This window comes from Egretta garzetta, unplaced genomic scaffold (genome assembly GCF_000687185.1).
Source record: "Egretta garzetta isolate BGI_Z169 unplaced genomic scaffold, ASM68718v1 scaffold85, whole genome shotgun sequence".
Lineage (NCBI taxonomy): Eukaryota > Metazoa > Chordata > Aves > Pelecaniformes > Ardeidae > Egretta > Egretta garzetta.
The window spans coordinates 1,090,497-1,111,236 of record NW_009259718.1 but is presented as its reverse complement, the minus strand read 5'-3'; the positions used below and the strand labels follow the sequence as shown (position 1 = coordinate 1,111,236).

The following is a 20,740-nucleotide window of genomic DNA, read 5'->3' as shown; positions in this document are numbered from 1 at the left end:
CAGCCCCTATGCTTGGGTGGGTGGGATGAGATAAAGCACTAGACATGCTGTGTTCCAGGTATTATGAACCACTTTTGTGGCTGGGAGTATAACCAGAATAGTTGCTGAGGCCATCTGCTTGCTACAGGGGAACGCTCCGCTGCCCAGACCAAGAAAGAGGAGGTATAAAAGTGACAGTGAAATGACTTCAGCTGCATACCCTCCATCTTTCTGTGCTAAGCTTAGCTTAGACCAGAACAGAAAAATAGGATCAAAAGTTGCAATTGAAGCTTTCTAACATTTGGAAAGTAAACCCTCAATCTTTAGGAGTAGAAAGCTCAAGTAAAGGTTTAGGAAACTGCGTAATTGTGAGTACAGCCACATTTCTATCCTCTCCTAAGGATACAAATATTTGTTACCGTTCAAAGCCACCTCAGTGAAATGGTACGTCTTTGGCTGGGCATTCATGATGCGACCAAAGGGATACGACTTGCTGCAATAATACAGCCACCATGAGTCCCTACACTTTTAGGTATCAAATTATTACCTACAACTGTACAAGTTACTAACTGCTAACAAATTCAAATCAACAGTAATTAAATTGAGTTTGCAGAAGTGCAAACGAGACCTCAAAATTCCAGGTAATGGAAAATCAGGAACTCTGTGTCAGAGCTGAGCCTAGATTCCACGTGTTCAGTGTTACTGTGCCATTCGCTCCTTGTTCCAAGCACATCATGTTTCATGGGTTGGATATATGTGATTGCACTTCAGAAAGGGACAAGATCTATGGTAAGTTCATTATCTCCAGTATGGACTACGAAGCCACAGTCCCTGGCAGGAAGGAACATCTGGAACTCGCTGGGATGCTGTGTCTCTGTTGGAATAAACAGGCAATAACAGAGTAGACCTGAATGTAAAACTCAAAATGCAGCTGAAGTATCCCAGATATGTAGTAATAAATCAGCTTTCTTACACTGCTATGCCATTTGCTTATGCAGTGTTTCAAAGAAAGCGTGATTGTCAGCGTTGCACACATCTAGAAGTGACAGTGCTTAGCCCATGGGTGTTTAAGATGGAAGACAGCAATGCAGTAGCTGCACCCACCCACAGGGAGGGATAACATGGTAACATGGAACTAATACGCTGCTTCCTCTTTATTGCTTCATGTGCTGTGTCTAAAACTGGTGTGAAATGGAGGAAAACAACCCAGAAACACTCTCGTCTTAGACTTTTGTTATGTATGAGGTTGGAAATTTTCAACCCCTCATCTTTGACCATTTTATCTGGAGTTTCCTTCCTCTTTCTGCAGGAAGCATTTATTGAAAAATGTGTCTTTATATTGGAAAGGTCAAAAACCTGAAAAAAAACCATGATTACAAAAAAACTAAAGAACTGTGAGTCATCTGTGACTTTTTAAAATAGCCATATACATAGAAAACCCCTGCGTATGCATTCCAGAGAGTTTTAAAGTTCAAAATGTTTGAAGACCTGAGCCTTGGAGTGTGTGCCTTCAGAGACACAGTGAATAAAAATGCAAGAGTAGAGGACGTAGACACCAGCAGAGGGGGATAGTAGCTCTCCCAAACGGAAATTCTGAGATCAGAGGTGAGCATCTTTACCATTTACTCTCTCTTCTTCTCTATGAATGTTATTGTGGTGTCTGAACTGCTCACTCCCTCATTCTCACCTGGGCTTCCAGAAGAGAAGGAGCATTTCAAGTTCCCAATGCCTAAGGCTTTTATTTTTCTCTTAATTCCTCAGTAGAAAAATTCTGTATTCCTGCGTTCCACACCTGGGCTCCCCGTGTATGAGGGAGCGTCTGGAAATTATAAACAGTAAAACACAGTCACCCGGTTCAATTTTTACTGAGATCTGAGGGAAAGTTTTGTTGCTGCCCTCCCAGCAGGAAGCAGTGGTCTGGCTTCACCTCTGCCAGGCCAACTGGCCAGCAGATGATGCTGTTATCATGATCTGGAACCTGTGTAATTGCCTCACAGCTGGTCACTGAAAAAACAGGAGTAGTAAAACCTATAGGAAAATTTGCAGGTATGTGGGAGATACGGTATATCTGAGATGCAGTGAAGTCTGGACAGAATTTCTTTGTGATCCATTTCAGACCAGCATCTGCCACTTGATTCATTTTGCTCTGGAAGGTTGTGGCCCTGCAAGGAAATAGGATGGGAATTTGCATCCCCAGCTCTCACTAGATTCTTGGCAGAGGATGGAGCCCAAAATTTCTCTGCTCTCCATAACAGTGGCAAGTACAACAATGTGACACCACTGCTAAGGTCCTAGAAGCCTTGAGCCCAGCAAGATTTACAAAGTAAGTCTGCTTTGGCTTCTTCTGTGATGTGTTATGCCTGAGGAGGAGCCTGAGAGGGTGCCAAGCTAGAAAAGGAGCAGGGAAATGACAAAGCAGTAACACATATTCAGTAAAACATCTGACAGATGTGAGTGACAAGCATGCATTGTGATGCCAGGTCACAGCATCAGTCAAGTGGATTGAAATGTGGGAAAACTGAGGTTCGTCTGACAGTGCACTTTGTGCAAAGCCCTGTAAATATAAATAAGTGCTCTGTCTGCGAAGAAAGCAAGTGCAGCCTGGGTAGCAGCTGTGGTCAGGGCACCTCAGTCTGTTTCTGAGATTCCCCAGAGGCCCCACAGCAGTGAGAGAGCAATTTTAGCCCCTCAGGCATTCAATACTTGGCCTGTGCTAGGAGGGCATTTTTGTTACTTGGGGTGCTTTTTGTGCTGTGGATAATAGAAAACATAAAGAAATTAAATGTGAGAGTGTTGGTGGTACTGCAAGCACAGAGTGCCCAGTCAGGACAGTGTTGTGACTCAGCCTCCCCACCTATACAGGCAAACCTTGTGCATTTGCAAGTCATGCTGTTTCTGTAGAGCCAGTGTCATTTGCTCCTCTGCCTTCAAAAGCAGCTGTCCATCCTCCTGGAGTGCATGAGTGGTACGCAGCTCTTGGATCAGTTCCAGACGCTTCTCCTTCCCTTCAAACATCTTCAAAATAAAAGTTAAACAACCAAGCACATTAAATGGAGAATATAGATCAACATGTTTTGCCAGCAGATCATACCCTTTTTCTCCACGTTGCAAGGTCAGCTGTTTCCAAGACCTAGTTCTCCGTAATGAATTTGTGGCCACATTTAGGCAAACACTACAGCTGGCAGGTAAATCCTGCCTAAACCCTCCTGCATAGAAGATGAAAGTTGAGGCCTTCTGCTGTGGAGTATCGATGATCTCCTGCTACTTCATTATAAAATTATTTTTTTTTATTCTGTTTGGCTTCACTGAGAACTCAAGCCACTGGAATGTGGAACAGCAACACCAATGTCAAGTGAAAAGGGCAATAACCTTCTGGATATTCTGTTATATCAGCCTCAATGTCAAAGATTCCCAGTGTGAGCATTGCCTCTTTTCCTCAGTCTAGGGTTAGATGCCTCCTGTTTCAACATCTACTGTTCTCTGACCTCTGTTTTGAGGGAGTCCAGAAGCAGCTCTAAGCAATAAATTGGCAGGGAGGTTGTTGAAACTGCTGCTGTCCCTGTTATGGAGTTATGTGGCCCAGCCCTTCCCTGACACTGTCTTATTTTCATTCCTCCTCTCTTCCAGCAGGACTTCCAACAGCAACAAAGGATCACCCAACCCTGCTCACGTCATTCTCTGAGTCACATATTTCTGATCCAGCAGTAGCTGAAAGGATATTCCTAAAATGATGGGGCATTTCATGATGTGAAAGTCAACAGTCCTGCAATGGCATTAAACATCCTTCTCATAGATCCACAGAACTGGAGAAGACTTGGGAAGTCTATATTCCACCTCAAGCCACTTTCACAGTATTGCATTTGCTAAAGCTCAGGTCAGGGTCCCACATGGGAACACTTCACAAACATTAAATAGTTAGTGCAAGAGAACATCAATTATATTCTCAGCAGGCATGAAAACAAACCTTCTGGACTGGTCTGATCAAAAGTGATAGACTTGCTTAATATAAAGCCCACAAGGCAAGGCTACTCAATTAATTTTTACCTAGACCCACTTCTGCTCCACTGAAAGCAGAATGATGGGTCCTGCACTTGCTGGAAATCATGGTGGTATGCTTCAGTTGCTCCTCATCTAAGGTTCAGCTCACCATCACAGGAAACTGGAAAGATGGTCTGAAATACAAGCTGCCCTTCTGGGATGTGGGAGGTTTCTTGTGCCTGGGATCTTGGCATAATCATGGCAAAGTGTACCCATGGTCCAGACCTAGTCCAGAATTTGCCATTTGAGTAATTCTGCTGTGAAGCATCTAATTAAACAGCTGAATGTAGGGGATGGCAGGAACAGGGAGCCACTCACAGATGTGTGTAGGAACCTGGAAGTCCCTGTAAGAAATCCAGGCTGGAGAGCAAAGTCTTCAGCCTTGAAGGACTCCAGATAACATACAGGAGGATACGCTGCACTATGCCACATTACCCTTGATTAGTGCTGTGGAAGAAACATTGCAAACACACTTTCAGTCATTCCCACCATCATTCTGAAGAGAGACATAAACAAAGGGACACAGAATACCATGTTCTGAATAGCCCTGCCTCGGAGCAACTTCTGCAGACAGATCACTGCCAATTCTGTTTCCTCTTCCTCCTGCCAAAACACAACAAATATCCACACAATAATTAATTATTTCTTTGGAGACTGAGATTTGTATAGATTATCCATCTAACTATCAAAAAGTCTAATTCATAGACAGCTTTTTCTCATTCTTCTAATTTCTAGGGAAAGGAAGGCAAGTCAGAATAATACGTACTTCCATGTTTTACAAGAGATGGGGGAAAAAGGCTGTATAATTAGATTCTATTTGAGATTTTAGGGGGTCTTTAGAGATGAGTACCTAATGATAAGGAGATGTTGATGAAGCAAATTGCTGCATGCATTAGAAGTACTATTGGTAGCTTGACTGAATCTGAGTTTGCAAAATGAGCATCAGCTACATTAATTTAACAGGTCAAGACACTAAGGGGATAGAATTATTGTTGAAGGAGGCGCAAGAGAGCTGTTAACCATAAATAAAGGTATTAAATTAAAAGGGAACTTATACAATTTTTCCTTTGATATTTATTCCAGTGGTGACCTTTGTCAGAGTAGCTCTGTAAATTTAAGTCTCAGAAAGTGATAGTTTGGAAGTAAAGCTAATTATTATATTGTGGTTTGTCTCTTTGAGAACTTTACTGGCCTAGCATTGTGTAACTGATACCAACTTGGAAGAATGATGGAGCATAGTGGGAAAGGGAACATGACCATAGGAGGGGAAAAAAAGGGCTTATTTTAAATAGAGGAAGCACAGCTCGCAGCATTTTTTCTTGCTGAGGGGTCTCCTAGTCTGGAGTTGACAGTAGCAGAAGGACGAGGCCCATTGGGTGCCTGGGAAAGATAGAGAAATCTAAAAATTGCAAGAAAGTTTTTTTAATAAAGAGCTTATGAGGTCTGCATTGAAATGTGGTATTTTAGAAGTGCTAGAAAAACAGGGGAGAGCGTGGGATGAGAGAAGTGGTGTAGGCTTGAATTTTACTATCTGTTTTTTCTTAGGTGTTGAAGATTAAGTTTTCCAAAAGCAAAAGGAACCTTTCCTGCCTTTCCACACCACCACCCAGGAGAAGCAAAACAGAGCTAGCCAAAGGACTGCCTTATGATTTGGTACATTCTTTTTCTCTGGAAAGACAGGATTAATTTCCAGTCCAATTAGAGAGCTAAACTGTACCATATAACCTGGCTAGAGTGTGAAAGCCCTTCAGGACAGAGTTTTGGAAGTGGAGGTGGCACATATACTGGACAGGTAAGCCAAACGGTTTGGTTTGTTGTAAACTAAGATTTGGTTTAAATTTTTGTGGGATGCATTTTTCTTTACTTCTGTTGTTCAGTGCTGCAAATGATGCCTTAGCAAAGGTAATCATCAACTTCTCCCTCTGCCTGCTACAGAACAATGGAAAGAATGAGGGGAGATGGAAAGCCTACCACGCCCTGCAGGAAAAAAAAAGGAATTAAGGCTGTAGAAGCATCTAGAAGCAGGCTGAAAACTAGAGGGGGCTGAAGAAAGTGATAAACCAGTGAAGGAATTCAGAGGCGCTCTGTGAGCTTGTTGCGGCTACGAAGTGCCTAAGAAATGACCGGGGGAGAGGATTTGAGGAGGCCTGCAGTAGTGCCTCCATTCTCTTCACTTTCTTTTACATCCCTTGTGGTCCATGTCACCCGCCTGTCACTCTGGCACACTTTCCTTTTGAGATCCTCAATTCCAGTGGGAAGAGGCTGGTGCACTTAGCAGTCAGTACATGTATCTATGTATGTCAGGAAGAGAAGAATTAACAGAGAAGAGGCTTGCTTTCAGTGCTCCTCACAGCCAGCTGGTAGAAGAAACCTTACGTGTATTCTGCAAGGCAGGAGATGTTAGTGCTGCTCTTCAGTGGATGAAGTCGCCTGACTTTACAGATGGAGCTTTGCTGGAGAGCTCCATTCTTTTATGTGTTCACACATAAAGATACTTGAAAATAAACCAAATGTTTGCAGATTCCACCACATTAACTTAGGTGGAATTCTATTGTATTGAAACTCTTTACAAACCCCTATAATCTGTAAACAAACTCAAGAATGACTACAACTGGGTGATAAATCTTTCTGATTTCTCTCCAAGTTACCTGGAAGTACTTAAAAACCTGCTAAACTGGTAAATCTAAATAGTGTAAATCTACCACTGCAATATAATACTAATACCTAGGAGTCAGTAAAGCTGTGGAAAGCTTTTCCCAAGGACATATTTTTGTTTCAGTCATCTTAAAATAGACTGTATAAAACATAGGACATCATACTGTACAAAGGAAGACAGCATGGATGATCTAATAAGACTTTCTCACTTTCATGGTTGTGTGACTTAAATTCACAAGTGTGAATGGTAATTGTGTCTGATTCTTACTACATCATGGTCTTAATAAGCAAAGCAATCCACTGGGGCAACCACCTCTTAAGTATGTTACTTTAAGAGAGGAAAAGAAGTTGCAGCTCCCCTAAAAAGTTGGTTTTTCCTACTGCATATCACATCCCCCATGACACGTCATTACTGCTATTTCAATCTCTGCAGAAGCATCATTTTCTGTGAAGTGGAGAATGCTCATCAAATACTGCATCCTGCATGATGACAAGAGCTTCACTCCAGCAAATTAATGAAGTGCATGCTCAGTGCTAAGCACCCAAAGTCTCACTGACTTCAATGGGACTAAACTTAATTGCTCCACTGGATTACGATAGCGTGTCAGATCAGAAGGTTGGAAGACATTGAATAACAACAACAACAACAACAACAACAATAATCATCTGCCTTTTTGTTCCCTAAGAATAAGGGAATAACATGTCTATTAATTGATGTCTTTATAAAATCAAGTTTAGTTAAGGATTTGGCCAAAAGATATTGTAGAATATTTTCAATTCTTTGGCTGCTACTGTCTTTATAGAATAGAGACTAAGAGAGTCTTAAGAAATAGTGACGGCTATTTCTAACATGAACACACACAAAAAAGATAAAGCTCACTTCTTTCCTTCTCTGGGCATTCCTTTAACAGCCATGTAGGAAACAATCTGGGATCAACAGAAAAAAAAGTGCTAAAACCAGCCCACTTACAATTGATGGTTTTTCCAGGATTGGAGTGGGTGGCCGAGGAACAGGCTTTTCTACTTTTTCAAGGAAACGGAGGGGTTTCTTTGGCTCCTTGACTTTATTCTTCTTCTCCAGTAGTGCCTGGAATAGACGCACAATTTAATCAGAACTGGGCTAGTCAAAACACCACAATAAGGCCAGTCCTCTAGATGTTGACTGTTGCTGATCACACTGACTACAGGGAGCTGAAAGTATTTTGCACTTTGCAGGCTTGTGGCTTCTAATTCTTACTGCACATCAACTGAAAAACTGAATATGGTCAGTAGATGAGGCTACTGGTTGGTCCGAAGATACTGATGGGAACTTCAAAATCACACGTAAGAAGGAAGCAAGAGTTGTTTTGCTATATTTACAAGACATTAGCAGTTGCATAGGGTGAGTCACCTAAAATTAATCTAAAATTGGTATGGACTTAATCTCTAATATGATACATTCTTAAGTAAAAGTATATTTCAGATATTTTTTTTGTCATTTTAAAATGGGAGTCTCATTGATCCAATTAAACACTGACCCATATGCAAGCAGAGGCAGTTGTGTGTGTTACTTTCCTTATGCAATGATAAAAACATTAATTATTTTCCTGTAAGATAAAGGTAAGATTCTTTCAAAATATGAAAAATGGGTAGAAATATCACAATTTAATTACAGTTTACATATCACTACAGCATGGTTAGAAGTCTTTGCCTTTAACTATAGGTATAACGCTTGTTACTGTGGGCTAGAAATTGTTAGGCAGTCAGGAGATTTTATGAAGGGAGTCACTTGAAGAGTGTTATTTGCCACCGTTCTGTGGCCGTTCCTCAGTGAAATGCCTTTGTATGCTGTTACTGTGCTGGGCTGAACCGAATGACCCAGGACCCCTTCCTTGCAAAATATGTTTTGAAACTCTTCTCTGCTCACCTGCAACTGTCCAGCAGCCCAGTGGCACCCGCAGTGACTGTACGAGTGGACTAAGGGCAAAAGGGAATCTAACTTGCCTGAGAACTTCCTTCCACCAAGAAAATCCACAAGCCCATTAAGAGTGGGTTTTATCTTGCTTGCATCTGTTTGGTGGCAGATGCCAAACATCGTCAGCCAAAGCAGACTAGGAGTGGAAATGCACTATGGCCTCAACTCTTTCAAGGCATTTTCAAACTATTTAAAAAGCCAAAGTCCTGCCAACGTCCCATTGCAAGCTACCTAGAACAAGATACTCAGATAATAATTTCCAACTGCGTGGCAACGCTTGCTTGCTGTAGGACATCACACTTGGGCTCACAAAGAAAATGTATGTATGTACATTTAAAGCTCCTTCAAAATTATAAACCTACTACTGTATGGGTTGGATCTGTAGTCTTTATTACTGAAAGAACACACATATTCCAGCAAGCAAAAGTGTGCCTTTTTCTTTTCTCACTCTCTCTTTTTCAAATCTTGAAATACAGTATTTCACTAGGGAGGGAAAACCAAAGAAAAACTTAAGAAAAAAAAATCCCATGCTGAATTTCTCTCTCCAGTAACAGGAAATTGATGGCACTTGCACGAATTTAATTGTGAAATTAATGAAGTTTTGAAACTCCAGTAGTCCTTGTACAAAACTCTTCTTGCATATTGGATCTGACCTTTCAGGACAGGATGATTAATTGCTCCAGAAAAGGAGAGAGATTTCTAGGTGGAGGGGATAAAATGTTTTATTACTGAAAACTTCTGAAATGGACCATGTTAATAATGCAAGAATCAAAGCCTATAAACTGCTTATAAGCCACGTGAAATGGTTATAGCTCAAATATGTTGAGAGATTTTTCTGAACTGTTTCTTGTATTTGATGACCTTAGAGCTCTCTGGCATGAAGATTATAACAGTGCTTGCTAGGATTTATAAGGTGGTTTGCGGGGGGGGGGGGGGGGGGGGGGGGGGAGGGGAGAAACTGAAAGAAAAAAGCTGCTGTAATTGTGATTCTTTTGAAAACAACAGCTCCTATGTTTATTAGTGCAATGTTGCATTCATAAGAATTTTTCTAATAAAACTTAGGCCTCCAAAAATACTTCTTGCTGACCAGAATAACAAAATACAACCAGAAGAACAACTTTTAAAGACAGAAGAATCTATGAGCACTTCTGACAAGAGGGAATTCTTATTAATGTAGATTTGAGAAATACTGCAATTCCCAGAAGTGGTTTTATGTTTTCATGTCAGCATAGTCTAGTGCCTGCTTTGCTATCTTTACTAAGTCAAAAATGCTTACCACTTGCTTTCTCTAATCTGAGGTTTTAACTTATTTTAAGACTTCAATGTAAGAAAAGAAAAAATATTTTTTGCATTAACTGGTTCTGCCTGACTTAATGAGTTGCCATTTTTTGAAATAGGGAGAGCAGGGCCCAAGAATCACTGTAAAATACTTTCTTTAAAAAGAAAAAAGTGTTAAATTTCTGAACAACATACTTCAAATGTTACTGCCTACAAATCACCTGTCTAATTTTTCTAAGATAGACTGCTTTTATCAGGTAGTAGGTTCAGAGTCATGGTATAATCTGGTTGGACTGGACAGTGAAGGACCACCCAGTTAATTTCCTTTTCATTTTCCTGGAAAATGCAGTGAACAGCAAATAGCACTCATGCTTTTGGCCATACGCTTTAGCTTTTTGCTACCTTCAATGGAAGCAGAATTCTGGACAGGATAGTGGCTTGAGAAAAAACTCTCTGTTCACAGAAATTATTATTTAGATTCCTTCCTTATCTTCTCTGTGATCCTCTCCTTTTCACAAGACACTAGGTATATTTTATTTTCATGTACAGCACAGAGTACACAGTCATGTTTCTCCTCCTTCCTTTTTGTCCATGAATGAAGAAGGTGAGAACATCAAGGATGGACTGACTACCTACTTTGCAATGCAGCATGGCTGCTGCATCTTGGCTGATCCAGCCTGACATAATAGCTCTTAGAGCTTGTGTGAGCATGAGCCAGCTAACACCGTGTTGGAGATCTGTTCTTGATGAAATAACTGCTTGAACAGGTTTTCCTATGCTTTGAAGTTGGCAGAGATTTTCTCCAGAGACATTCTTGGCCCCCCTACTTCTCCACCTCCTTCCAGCAATCGGATAAAGGAAAACAGACGTGATGAGAGTTGCTCTTCATGCTGAGGTGAGAGATTCTTTGTTCTGACATCATCTTGATCCAGCACTTTGAAACTACCTGACACTTCGCCCTTCTTGAGTCACCAGAGCATACAGAGTCAGCCTAAAGTCACACATTGTTCTGCACTGGGATTTCTTCTAGCAGCTCCTCCATTCCTTGGTGTAATCAGTTACCTAGTTGCATTGCTTTCATACAATAATTAGCTGTATCAGTATGCTAGCTCCTTAATGCCTTGGATTTTCACACAAGGCTGTCTATATAATTGCTCACATTCCTTAAGGCACTATCATCTGCGGTGGCTAGGAACTAGGTTTCCTTGTCCTTTTACAGATCTGGCTTAAGATACAGATCATTGTTTTTACTGTAAATCCTGGGTCACTCCTGTTTCTGCCATGTTATCTTGTTTTAGAAAATTATTCAAAGAATACTGAGTGTACATAATACTCCTGCAAAAGGTTTCAGGATGCTCCTCAAAAAATCTGCTTCTAAAATCACTTCTTTATGGCTTATGTTCAAGTCTGGAAGAAGCTGTTCTTATTCTCAAGAGGAAATGGATCCTTTTTGTAGTTCCTTGGATAATTGCTTGTTCCTTCTTACAAGCTTTAAGCTTAGGAAAACCCTCAGTATGGCAAACCGAGAAGACACATAATGAGGAGGACTAGTCCATCTTGCCACTTATTTGGCCAGAGAAGCAAGCCTTGGAAACTTGCTTTTTTAAAATAAATTACTTCTGAGGCCAAAATCTAGCATTCCTCTTCTATTCACCACCTCCTTCCACAGATTATCCCGGAAAAATGAAAGAAACTCATTGTAGAGCTAGATCACTGTGTACTCTCTGAATTATCTAGAGTTCTTTTATTTCTAAGATTATGGGAGAAAATATATAGATTAAATGTGCTAGGACAGCACTAGAAAGAGGCTTTTGAAGAGAAAACTGGTTTAGCTGCTCAGCTATAGAAATAACACAAAGCAACACTGCCCTTCTGAGATGATCCCTAACTGCCTGCTTTAAACCTCTTTCATACTGTGTGTGATGGAGGTTGTTGGCACGATTGGGATTGCTTATGCCAAGTGTCAGACAGCTGTCCTCTCAAGTGCTAAATTCTGTTAACTCAAGTACTCTGCACCCTTTACTGCCCTCTTCTTGACACCTCCGGTAGCTTATGAGGTGGACCTGTCCAAGAGGCCCTGCTAAGCCAGAACATGCTGTAGCCACCAAACCTAAGAAGCAAAAGCCTCTGATGGGAGAAGTGCCAGCACCACAGAGCTCAAGCGCTAATTAGGGCAGTAATTTCTTGTTGCTCTGAACAGGAAGTTTGTTTAAGTAAGTCTAACGGTGGCTGAGGCATTCTGCTTGTATCACAGTGTCAGTACTTTCTGCTCGTCTGGACCAACCAGTGTGGTGTCTACTTCTGCATATCTAAAAGCAGCAGTTAAATTTTGCATAGTAGATTTGTCATCTTTGCTTGTGATTGCCTTGTGACTTTAAAAGAATATATATTTTGCCATTTTGTGGTGGGAAATGAGTATTAGTTATTTTAGCCCCTCAGTTGGTATGAATCAATGTAGACTAAGTGATCTACGTTGATTTAAGAAAGAAAATATACAGTTTAGACACTCTACTGTAGTCTTTCAAACAATGAGAAGTATTTTGAACAAACAAAATACAATTGCTGTAATTGGAATTCAGCTCTGAAAGCTTGGACTGACATTCTGCTGCCTATGAAAACCATGTTACAATCCAGACTATGCATAGTCACTACTTGAATTTTATGCAAAAAGCACCCAAACTCAAACCCCTTCAATACTGCTGTGTTGTCTTCTCTAAAACTGTAGTGAATTAATGTCCTTAGTTCTCAAACAATTCCTGTAGCACTCAAGATTTTCTTTTAAATTTTTCCTTCTGAATAATAATCAGATGCAATGTTTCATCTTTTACAAGATTCAGTGGAATTTAAATTTGAGATAATATGGCTGATTTTTCAGAACAAGATTTCAATTTAAAATTCATTAGTAGAAAGTTACTGTCTGCATTGAGAATACTATTAAATCATAGTAAACCAAGAAATCTACACACACAATCGCCAACTATGAAATATTTCTTCACTAAATAAATCATAAGTGAAAGTTGCCAAGCTTTACAAATGAAATTCAGTATTTTTCAGAGATACAGCGGCCAGCCAAGAATATGCCTGATTTTAAAAAAGGTAACCCTCAACAGCATCACAAGAAGTGTACTTAAAAGTACATCTAATTTACCAATATTGTGATTGTAGATGCAAATGAGGCACTTCTTTCCTCAGTGGTTAATTGCATATATGGACACCTCATCTTCATGAACAGTTGTGATAAATTAAGATATGCAAAACACTATTAGCATGTTTGCAAATCAGATGCTGTTGTTAGGGAACAACAGTGATGGGCATCCACCATTCTAATCTGATTTTACAAGTGGGGTCATTTTAATCCTGCTTTGCTGCAGGTGTTTTGACAATATGTACTTAGAATGTATGGTTTTTAAAAATATACAGAAGTTTTAGAATATGAATCCAGATTTGGTTTATTTAATTATTAGCAGTTTGACAGTGTAACCAGTAGGCTTGCCACACGTACATTATAAAAACATTGGAGAAATGAGAATGAGCAAATGGCAGGAGATAATTTCTAGTGGCCATAAAACGTTCTGATCCAAATACTGGATCTGTAGGAAGACAGAAGCAGCTATGCTTGTTTTCTACAGAGTTGGAGCAGACGCACAGGTGTTGGCAAAAGAGTTCCAGTAGGATTCATGCCTACAACAGTCTGAATGTCTGACCCATCCTGTCCTTGAAGCTGTCTTACAGAAAATAGGAATTTAGCACAGGAAATTGGGAGAAAGCTTACACATTTGTCTTCCCGATTGCATTTCTGAGCAGTTCAAATCTAAGAGGAACTGACATGCTGCTGGATGCAGCTCCGTACCTGGTGAACCTGTGCAAGCTCCACCTCTAGCCTTGCTGATCTTTTAATATACCCAGTCTTAGTGGTAGTGTACTTAGGTTTTGGTGCTTTAATCTTGACCTGGGTGACAGAATCTGGGAGAGATGCTTCCAGTTCACACAGTCCTAACAAATACAAACAGCAATTAAGTAATGGAGTGGTGGGGAGAGCAATTTGACTTTTGTTAATATTTTAAGTAAACATCTCATACAAACTAAATCTTCCAAAATGCCTTACCTGCAAAGGTGTTAAGATAGAAGTTTTTTACCACATAGCGTTCAGAATGGTTGTCTGGGAAATAACCAATTCTTGACAAAGGAGCGTATGTTTGTGATGCAAAGTCAGTATACTCTTTGATGATATCTCGTCTCTCCAGCTTCCCCATCACATTCTTCCTCTTAGCTATCAGCTTCCTGAGCACTGAAAAGGAAATACAAATGTGAGAAGGTTCTTCATACAAATAGTTCTAAAAAAGAACTATTGGAAATTCACAAGAGCTTTTCTCCTGGTTAATATAAAAACATGACCTGTTTGACCAGAACAAATGCTGACCATGCATATCTATATTGTGGATGCAACCTGTTTCATCTTGAATAAAGACTGCAACCTTGTGAAAATAGAAAAGGCTTGTCTGAAAACTAAGTCTCAAACTGCTCTCTCCCTGTCTTTCAAACTTACTCAGTGCACAGTCATGCTGAATCTTTTTTATTTTCTCTTCTTTAGCCTTCTGAAGTTTTTGCCAGTGGTCATCCAGGCGCTTGGCATCCAGCTCATTCTGATTCTTCTCTCGCCTCCGCAGCAGCTTCTTCAAGACTTCCAGTCGAACCTCCTGCAACCTGCAAGGAAAGAAAAGACCAGGTATGATCTACTGTACTCTGCAGTGTTCTGTGCAATGCTGTCATCATCAAATCCTACATACCCAACTGACTATTTTACACATAATTCATACTGCATATCTCAACTGAATTTTTCATTTTAAAAAGTGACTTTAGCACTGGTGGAAAGTATTGTGGTAGCAGTCTCTAATATTAAATTTAACAAAAAAATCCCTCCCCAAAACCAGGGGATTCTCACAGAAATAAAAGGCTTGCACCCTTCAGTGAATCCCCTAAACCTTCTTGTTCCTTCTCTATTCAGCCAATACTTAAAAGAAATAAAAGAGTGTAATTGGACTCCTACTTTTCTATTTCCTGTTCTCTAAAGGCCCACTCCTTCCTCTCCATATCATCCATCATTTTCCTCCTCTTTGCGATTTGTGAGGCATTGTCCATGGCTGGAAGAGTTGCTTCCCATGCACGTTTTTCCCGGGCACGTTCAATCATCTCCACCTCGGTTAGTCCTGCTGGTAGCCCCCGACCTTACAGGGACAAGAAGCAGTAGCTCTTTAGGATAATGGTGAATCCAGCAAACAACCACCACCAAAAAGTATTAGGGGGCTGCATGGGCACAAGCTCCTGTGTTAAACACAAGCAGAACTGTCAGTAGCCAGAAGTAAATACTCCTAAGGCCAGTAAAATTCTACAGTATGAGGAATGGTAGGACCTGCAGTTGCTATAGCTTAGTTGACATTAACACTAGCACCTCATTCCTCTACTGCACACTGCAAAGGAGGAAAAACTTTTCCAGGAAGACGCTTTCTGAGAATGAGCACTTTCTTTGGCATGTCCAGTGTCCATCACTATTGCAGGTGTGACACTGGGAGATTAAGATCATAGGTGTATTCTGGGGCAGCAGTGCTTGTACTGGTTTTTTTTACTGATGTCAAACTCAGAACACTTGAAGAACAGTAGGTAAGTGGAAAAACTGCTACTAGTTCGTATTTGTAAAACATATGACCTTTTTATATTGAATGATCTCAGAGCTCTTTATGAAATGCCCCAGAACAGTGCTATTAGGTAGGTAAATATCATACCTATTTTAGAAATTCATAAAATAATGTGCCCCAAAGGAAGATGACAAAGGGCTGCCAGAGTTGGCAACAGACTTGAAACCTGACATTGAAAATAAAGAACCTCCTGCTAAAGAGGGGACATGATTATTATAATTTATCCTGATTTCACAACTCACCCCAAGTGAGCGTAGCAAGTGTCAGAAGTTCAGGGACTGAGGCACTGGGAACTACATATTCAGGGGAATAGGGATCCGTCTGGGCTTCACCATCTCTGTAATCTGTCTGTGTGCCCAAAGTTCGTAACTTGGGACCAAAGACCTTGCTGTCTCTTGTAGCTGAATGGACACAGGGCTCTGTCCTAAAGAGATGCAAAATGGAAGAACATTTGTCACATTCATTAAAAAAATCAAAACAGAAACACATCACTAAGTCAAAAGTAGGATACCAAAATGCGTTTTATCTTAACATTGCTCCCATTGATGCAAACTCCATTATCTTTAATAAAAGCATACCAAGGCTATACTGAGTCCTCTGAAACCTCCTCCTTAGGTAAGCAGTCCAGAAATCTTCTGGTTTCAGCTCTCACAAGTTATTACATGAAAACCTTCCCTATGTTTCCCTTCTAAAGCATTGCTTTTAATGGGCACAAAAAGTAACTAATGGCTGAGTGTAAAATTAAGTAGGATGGCTTCAATTTAGCTTACATGTTTGTCTTTCCAACATTTCCAGAACAAAAATTCAATTCTGATGTAAGCTTGTGCAACTTCCATTGACTCTACTAGGAATTGAATCTTCTTACGTCCCCTCAAAATTTGATCCCCACTGAAAACCACACTAGACTACTTCATGGATGCTCTACACCACTGAACAGTATAACTATCACAGAGATTGTAATAAAGTTATCAGAAGATTTTTCAACAATATTGCTGTATTGGAGAATCTTCTTTGCATTGGTATCTCTTCTAGGATTCAGAGGCACTTGGCTGTCTGCTTCAGGCCTCATAATCCTAACACACTTGAGGCACATGTCCTTTACCAGCAAAGCACTACTTATATACTGCAAGCAAATTCTGAAACAGTCACCTGTTTCCTCAGCAATTCTCAGTGATGAACAAACCCTTACCTCTTAGCAAGTTTTTCCTTTTGGTTCATAATGAAAAATATTGGTCACCAGCTAAATAGTTACCCAATCTTTTTCTGGTAAGATGTGACCCATTACAACAGTAATGTTCCAGAACTCACTACTTACTTTGCCATTGCGTAAGCAACATTTAGTGGAAGCAGAATATTAGAAGGAATGAGAGGTCTGAAAAGAGAGAATGCAGATGTAAGACAACAACCATGAGCATAAAAGATCACTATGGTTTAGAAAAACTGCAGTCCACTAATTTCAGTGGAGTTACACCGATTTTCCATAAGTCAAGTTCTGTAGCTGCGTGTTTAAGAATCGTGCCTGAATATTAAAAAATTCTTTCATAGCTAAGGAGCGACAGGGGAAGTTTCACCAGTAGGAGTGAGTGTTATTCTTCTGTCAAAGCAGAAAGTGGAATTGCAAAACAAGACAATAATTAATAGAAGTTAGTTTTGAGTGTGCTCTGTGAAACATTCTGTGTATGTTTCGCTAATCACTTTACTTTTTTCACTTTGAGATTTTGAGAGGGTTTTATTTAATAACTCGAAATCCTGAAATTAATTCCTACAATCAGTTGGTAACATAAGCTCTTTTGGACTTAGCTGATTTGATTATTTCCTTTTTTACAGTATTTTATGAAGTATCTTGAAAGTGATATATGGGCTCAATGACATATTCCTTCTTAGGCATTCTTATAGTTTGCATATTGCAGTTCACTATCAATTTCCCTTAGCCTTTGAGAGACTTTAAATCTTCATTTCAAATTGCAGAAGATAACATCATCTTTGTCCTTTTTTTGTTGTTGTTAAAGGAGCCACAAAGAACTTCAATTTATTAAACTTGGCAATTTTTTAATATTTAAAGTGGACACGTTGGCCAATAGCTGCCAACTATAATAGCGATGTAATTCAAAGTATGTCACTAAGCTGCGAATGTTTGTATGCTAGCTGTTGGTTCAGATCTTGACTGAGCCACTACTCACCTGCAGTGTCATTCTGGAAGGAGCAGAGTAGTACTGCAGTAGAGCACATCATTGCTGAAAAGCTAATCAAGGATTCCCTTTGCTCTCTTTCTGCTCTTGGCAGAAACTGGGAGTTAAGAGGTTCCTCCTTAAGAAAGCACCTTTCCAGCGGTCTGGAGAACCACAATGGCCTTGTGAGCATCTTCTTCCTGTGTGTAGGAGGTTCTACAGCCCAAAGCTTTCTACAAATAATTATTACGTACAGAATATGCTTATATGGTAACTCATTACCTGAGAATTCTGGCATAGTGTGAATTTTAAAAGACCTTGTGATTTAAGGTTTGGTTACTGTTTAGATTTTCTATAGCAGTGATCAAAGAACCAACAGAATAGACAAAAAAAAAAAAAAAAGCTCTGGCATATATTTAGGTACTCTTTAAACTGCACAAAAGCAAACTTCTGAACTCAAATCAGTTCATTCCTTACCGTGCAAAATATTTGTAGCGATTCCTTCCACTAACTTCAGGGTCTTCATACACAATTTGAGGTAGTTGAAGAGAAGGTTGAGCTCTAAAAGGCAAAACACAGGATTCCTTACTGTCATCTAAGAAGTATATTCAGAGCAGTTCTTTTTTTCTTATGCTTTTTTTTTTTTTTACCCCATTATCTCTCTACTTCTCTGCTTGCACAATCAAACATACACATTACAAAGTCCACAAAATCCCCATACTTATACAAGCAATTATATTTTGCTTTTTTCATACTTGTATACATAGCAAGACAGTTTGACACTATATATATATTCCCCACCATGAAATGGTGGTTTGCTGCCTTTAATAAAACTTCCTCATGTGCTTGCCATAAAAAGAATTGGCCACTTGTAAATGCTTGACCTTGTAAAGTAAACTACTTTCATTGGGAGTGGGGGAGCAAGCTCATTTCCTTAAGAGTGAAAAACTTTCCATAACAGAAAATATGTGTAAAGGAGTATAAGCAACAAAGGGCTATATATATAAGATACTTTCTACCCTTCAAAAATAACTAAAGAGATTTTGAGCAAATGTGGAAAATTTTAGTATTGGCAATTTCAATTTGAAATGTCCAATAGAGAAGAAAAATTGGACTGACCATGTGAATGATTCAAAACCTATGCTGGAACAAGCATATCTTTTGAAAGAACATTCTCTCTTCATTTTCTCCCCCATTTTGTATTTAAAGTAGGCAGACTGTTTAAATTCTTCACTATAACATCTTAAAGGGTTTTCTTTATTTTAAGACCATGAGGTAGACCTCATTAAGGCAGTCAGTGAGAGAATGGGTATAACCGAGTCCTTTGAAAGCTACACATCAAGATTGCTATTTGATTTCACAACCACTTTATACTCCAGTCTTACTCTGGACAAGATACAGAAGTTCTTTAAACATAAAAAAAACAGCCCATGTCATGCCATCAAGGTAAGTAATTTCTTTAAGCTATGGGAAGTCCTGAAGGTCATGTTTTTCGTAGACCATTTTTGGCAACTTGTAAGAATCTGGACCTCAGATGTGTGGACTGCAGGTGCTAGAATTGGTTGCTGCTGCCTGATTTTAAATACAGAGGCATATTTGCAGAGATCTGGTTAACAGTACATAACATTACTCGACAGCTGGGATCAAAACAAAGGCTTGCATGCTGAGATCAGTTGTCTTCAAAGACCCCATCTCAGCCCTGCGAGCTGCGCTGTGGGAATTCAGGAGCCACAGTATGGCTACCCACTATAGCAAAGCCTATAGAGAGATGCTTCATTAACCTCCTGTGACATGCAATTTACCGCAAAGGTAAGTTTGAAATCACATAAAAAAAGAGAGGGAAAGGTTTTGAGATGCGGTGCAGTAACCTGAGATACTTGCTCAGCACTAATCAACCTATTATTGTGAAGTTGCGTTTATAATTCAAATGAGTTAATTGAGCTGATGGCTAGTTCCACTCGCTGACTCTTTACATATCAGAGTGTTGCTCCATCCAGATGGATTTGTGTTTCATTCAGCACAGGTGGGCACTTATTCTTATGATCTAACTTTATTAGCATAAGCTGTTCATCCTATTATGGTATAGTTATAGGCACAATGGGAACCCAGTGAAATAGCCCCTTATATTCCACAGATCCTGCCTCTTGGATGTCCTTGACTCAAATTTGCTGACTTTGCTGAAATAAATGAGCATTTATTCCTGGTAACCTTGCAGAGGCAATGCAACTACTGAAAAGACAGCTGGGAAATATTCTCTCTTGTGTTTCAGCAACACTGTCAATCAGTGCAGGTTGAAACAGGGGATGTATTTCTCACTTCTTGTTAATTGCAAGACTCTCTGCAAATACATGTTGTTGAAATGTAAATCAATTTTAAAGCAGTGCAGGCATCAAATAAATTCTTGTTACAGAATATCAGGCAAAATATCAGAAGCCAAGTGAGGTTTGCATATGCTGGGGATAGTTTAAAATTCCTGAAAATAATAAGAAATTAAAAAAAAGGCTCCAAATTTCTTATTTTATTGTGGAAATGAGAAGAATATGGTTTCAAAACTGAACAAAACCAGGTGTGAAATACACTGTATCACTCTTGAACATCTGTGATTAGTCTGGCATGTGGTAGAACTCAAGTTACCAGCAACCCTAGAGCATGCATCATCTGAAAAGCCCATGGCCTAAAGTTAGCTTGTTAATGCAGCAAAAACCTCTGAAAACAACTACCTAGGCTGATGCCTGCAGTCTTGAATACAGCTACAAGAGGACTCCAGAAAATGCATGGTGTGGCAAATCACATAAATGGTTTTTTAACTATTTGCTGAATCAGAATCCCCAACTGTGACTCTAGGAGAAAGTTCAACTAGGAAACCCCTGCACTAAAAAAGTGGTGCCCTGGTTCAGGCCCCCTACACCGTTGAATGAGCAGCAAAAGCAATCTAACCAGCTGCAACTGCAGGAGACTAAAAGGAAACAGCTCCT

General features: G+C 39.8%; 1 protein-coding gene across 4 annotated transcripts in view; it reads right to left on the bottom strand.

The window, feature by feature from the left end:
- Positions 1–20,740, bottom strand: part of CFAP91 (cilia and flagella associated protein 91) — a 32,630-nt gene that overhangs the window by 9,246 nt on the left and 2,644 nt on the right. For 2 of the 4 annotated variants that reach the window (XM_009639093.2, XM_035894588.1), the window contains exons 3-12: positions 18,243–18,326; positions 16,913–16,969; positions 15,840–16,021; positions 14,952–15,129; positions 14,451–14,608; positions 14,010–14,192; positions 13,755–13,897; positions 7,643–7,759; positions 4,549–4,620; positions 2,848–2,994 (exon numbers count right to left, since the gene is read on the bottom strand). In XM_009639093.2, coding sequence (XP_009637388.1) covers positions 2,848–2,994; positions 4,549–4,620; positions 7,643–7,759; positions 13,755–13,897; positions 14,010–14,192; positions 14,451–14,608; positions 14,952–15,129; positions 15,840–16,021; positions 16,913–16,969; positions 18,243–18,326 — 1,321 coding nt within the window. Of the gene's footprint in view, positions 1–2,847; positions 2,995–4,548; positions 4,621–7,642; positions 7,760–13,754; positions 13,898–14,009; positions 14,193–14,450; positions 14,609–14,951; positions 15,130–15,839; positions 16,022–16,912; positions 16,970–17,777; positions 17,807–18,242; positions 18,327–20,740 lie in introns of those variants that run through there. The other 2 variants (XM_035894590.1, XM_035894589.1) reach the window with 2 other exon arrangements.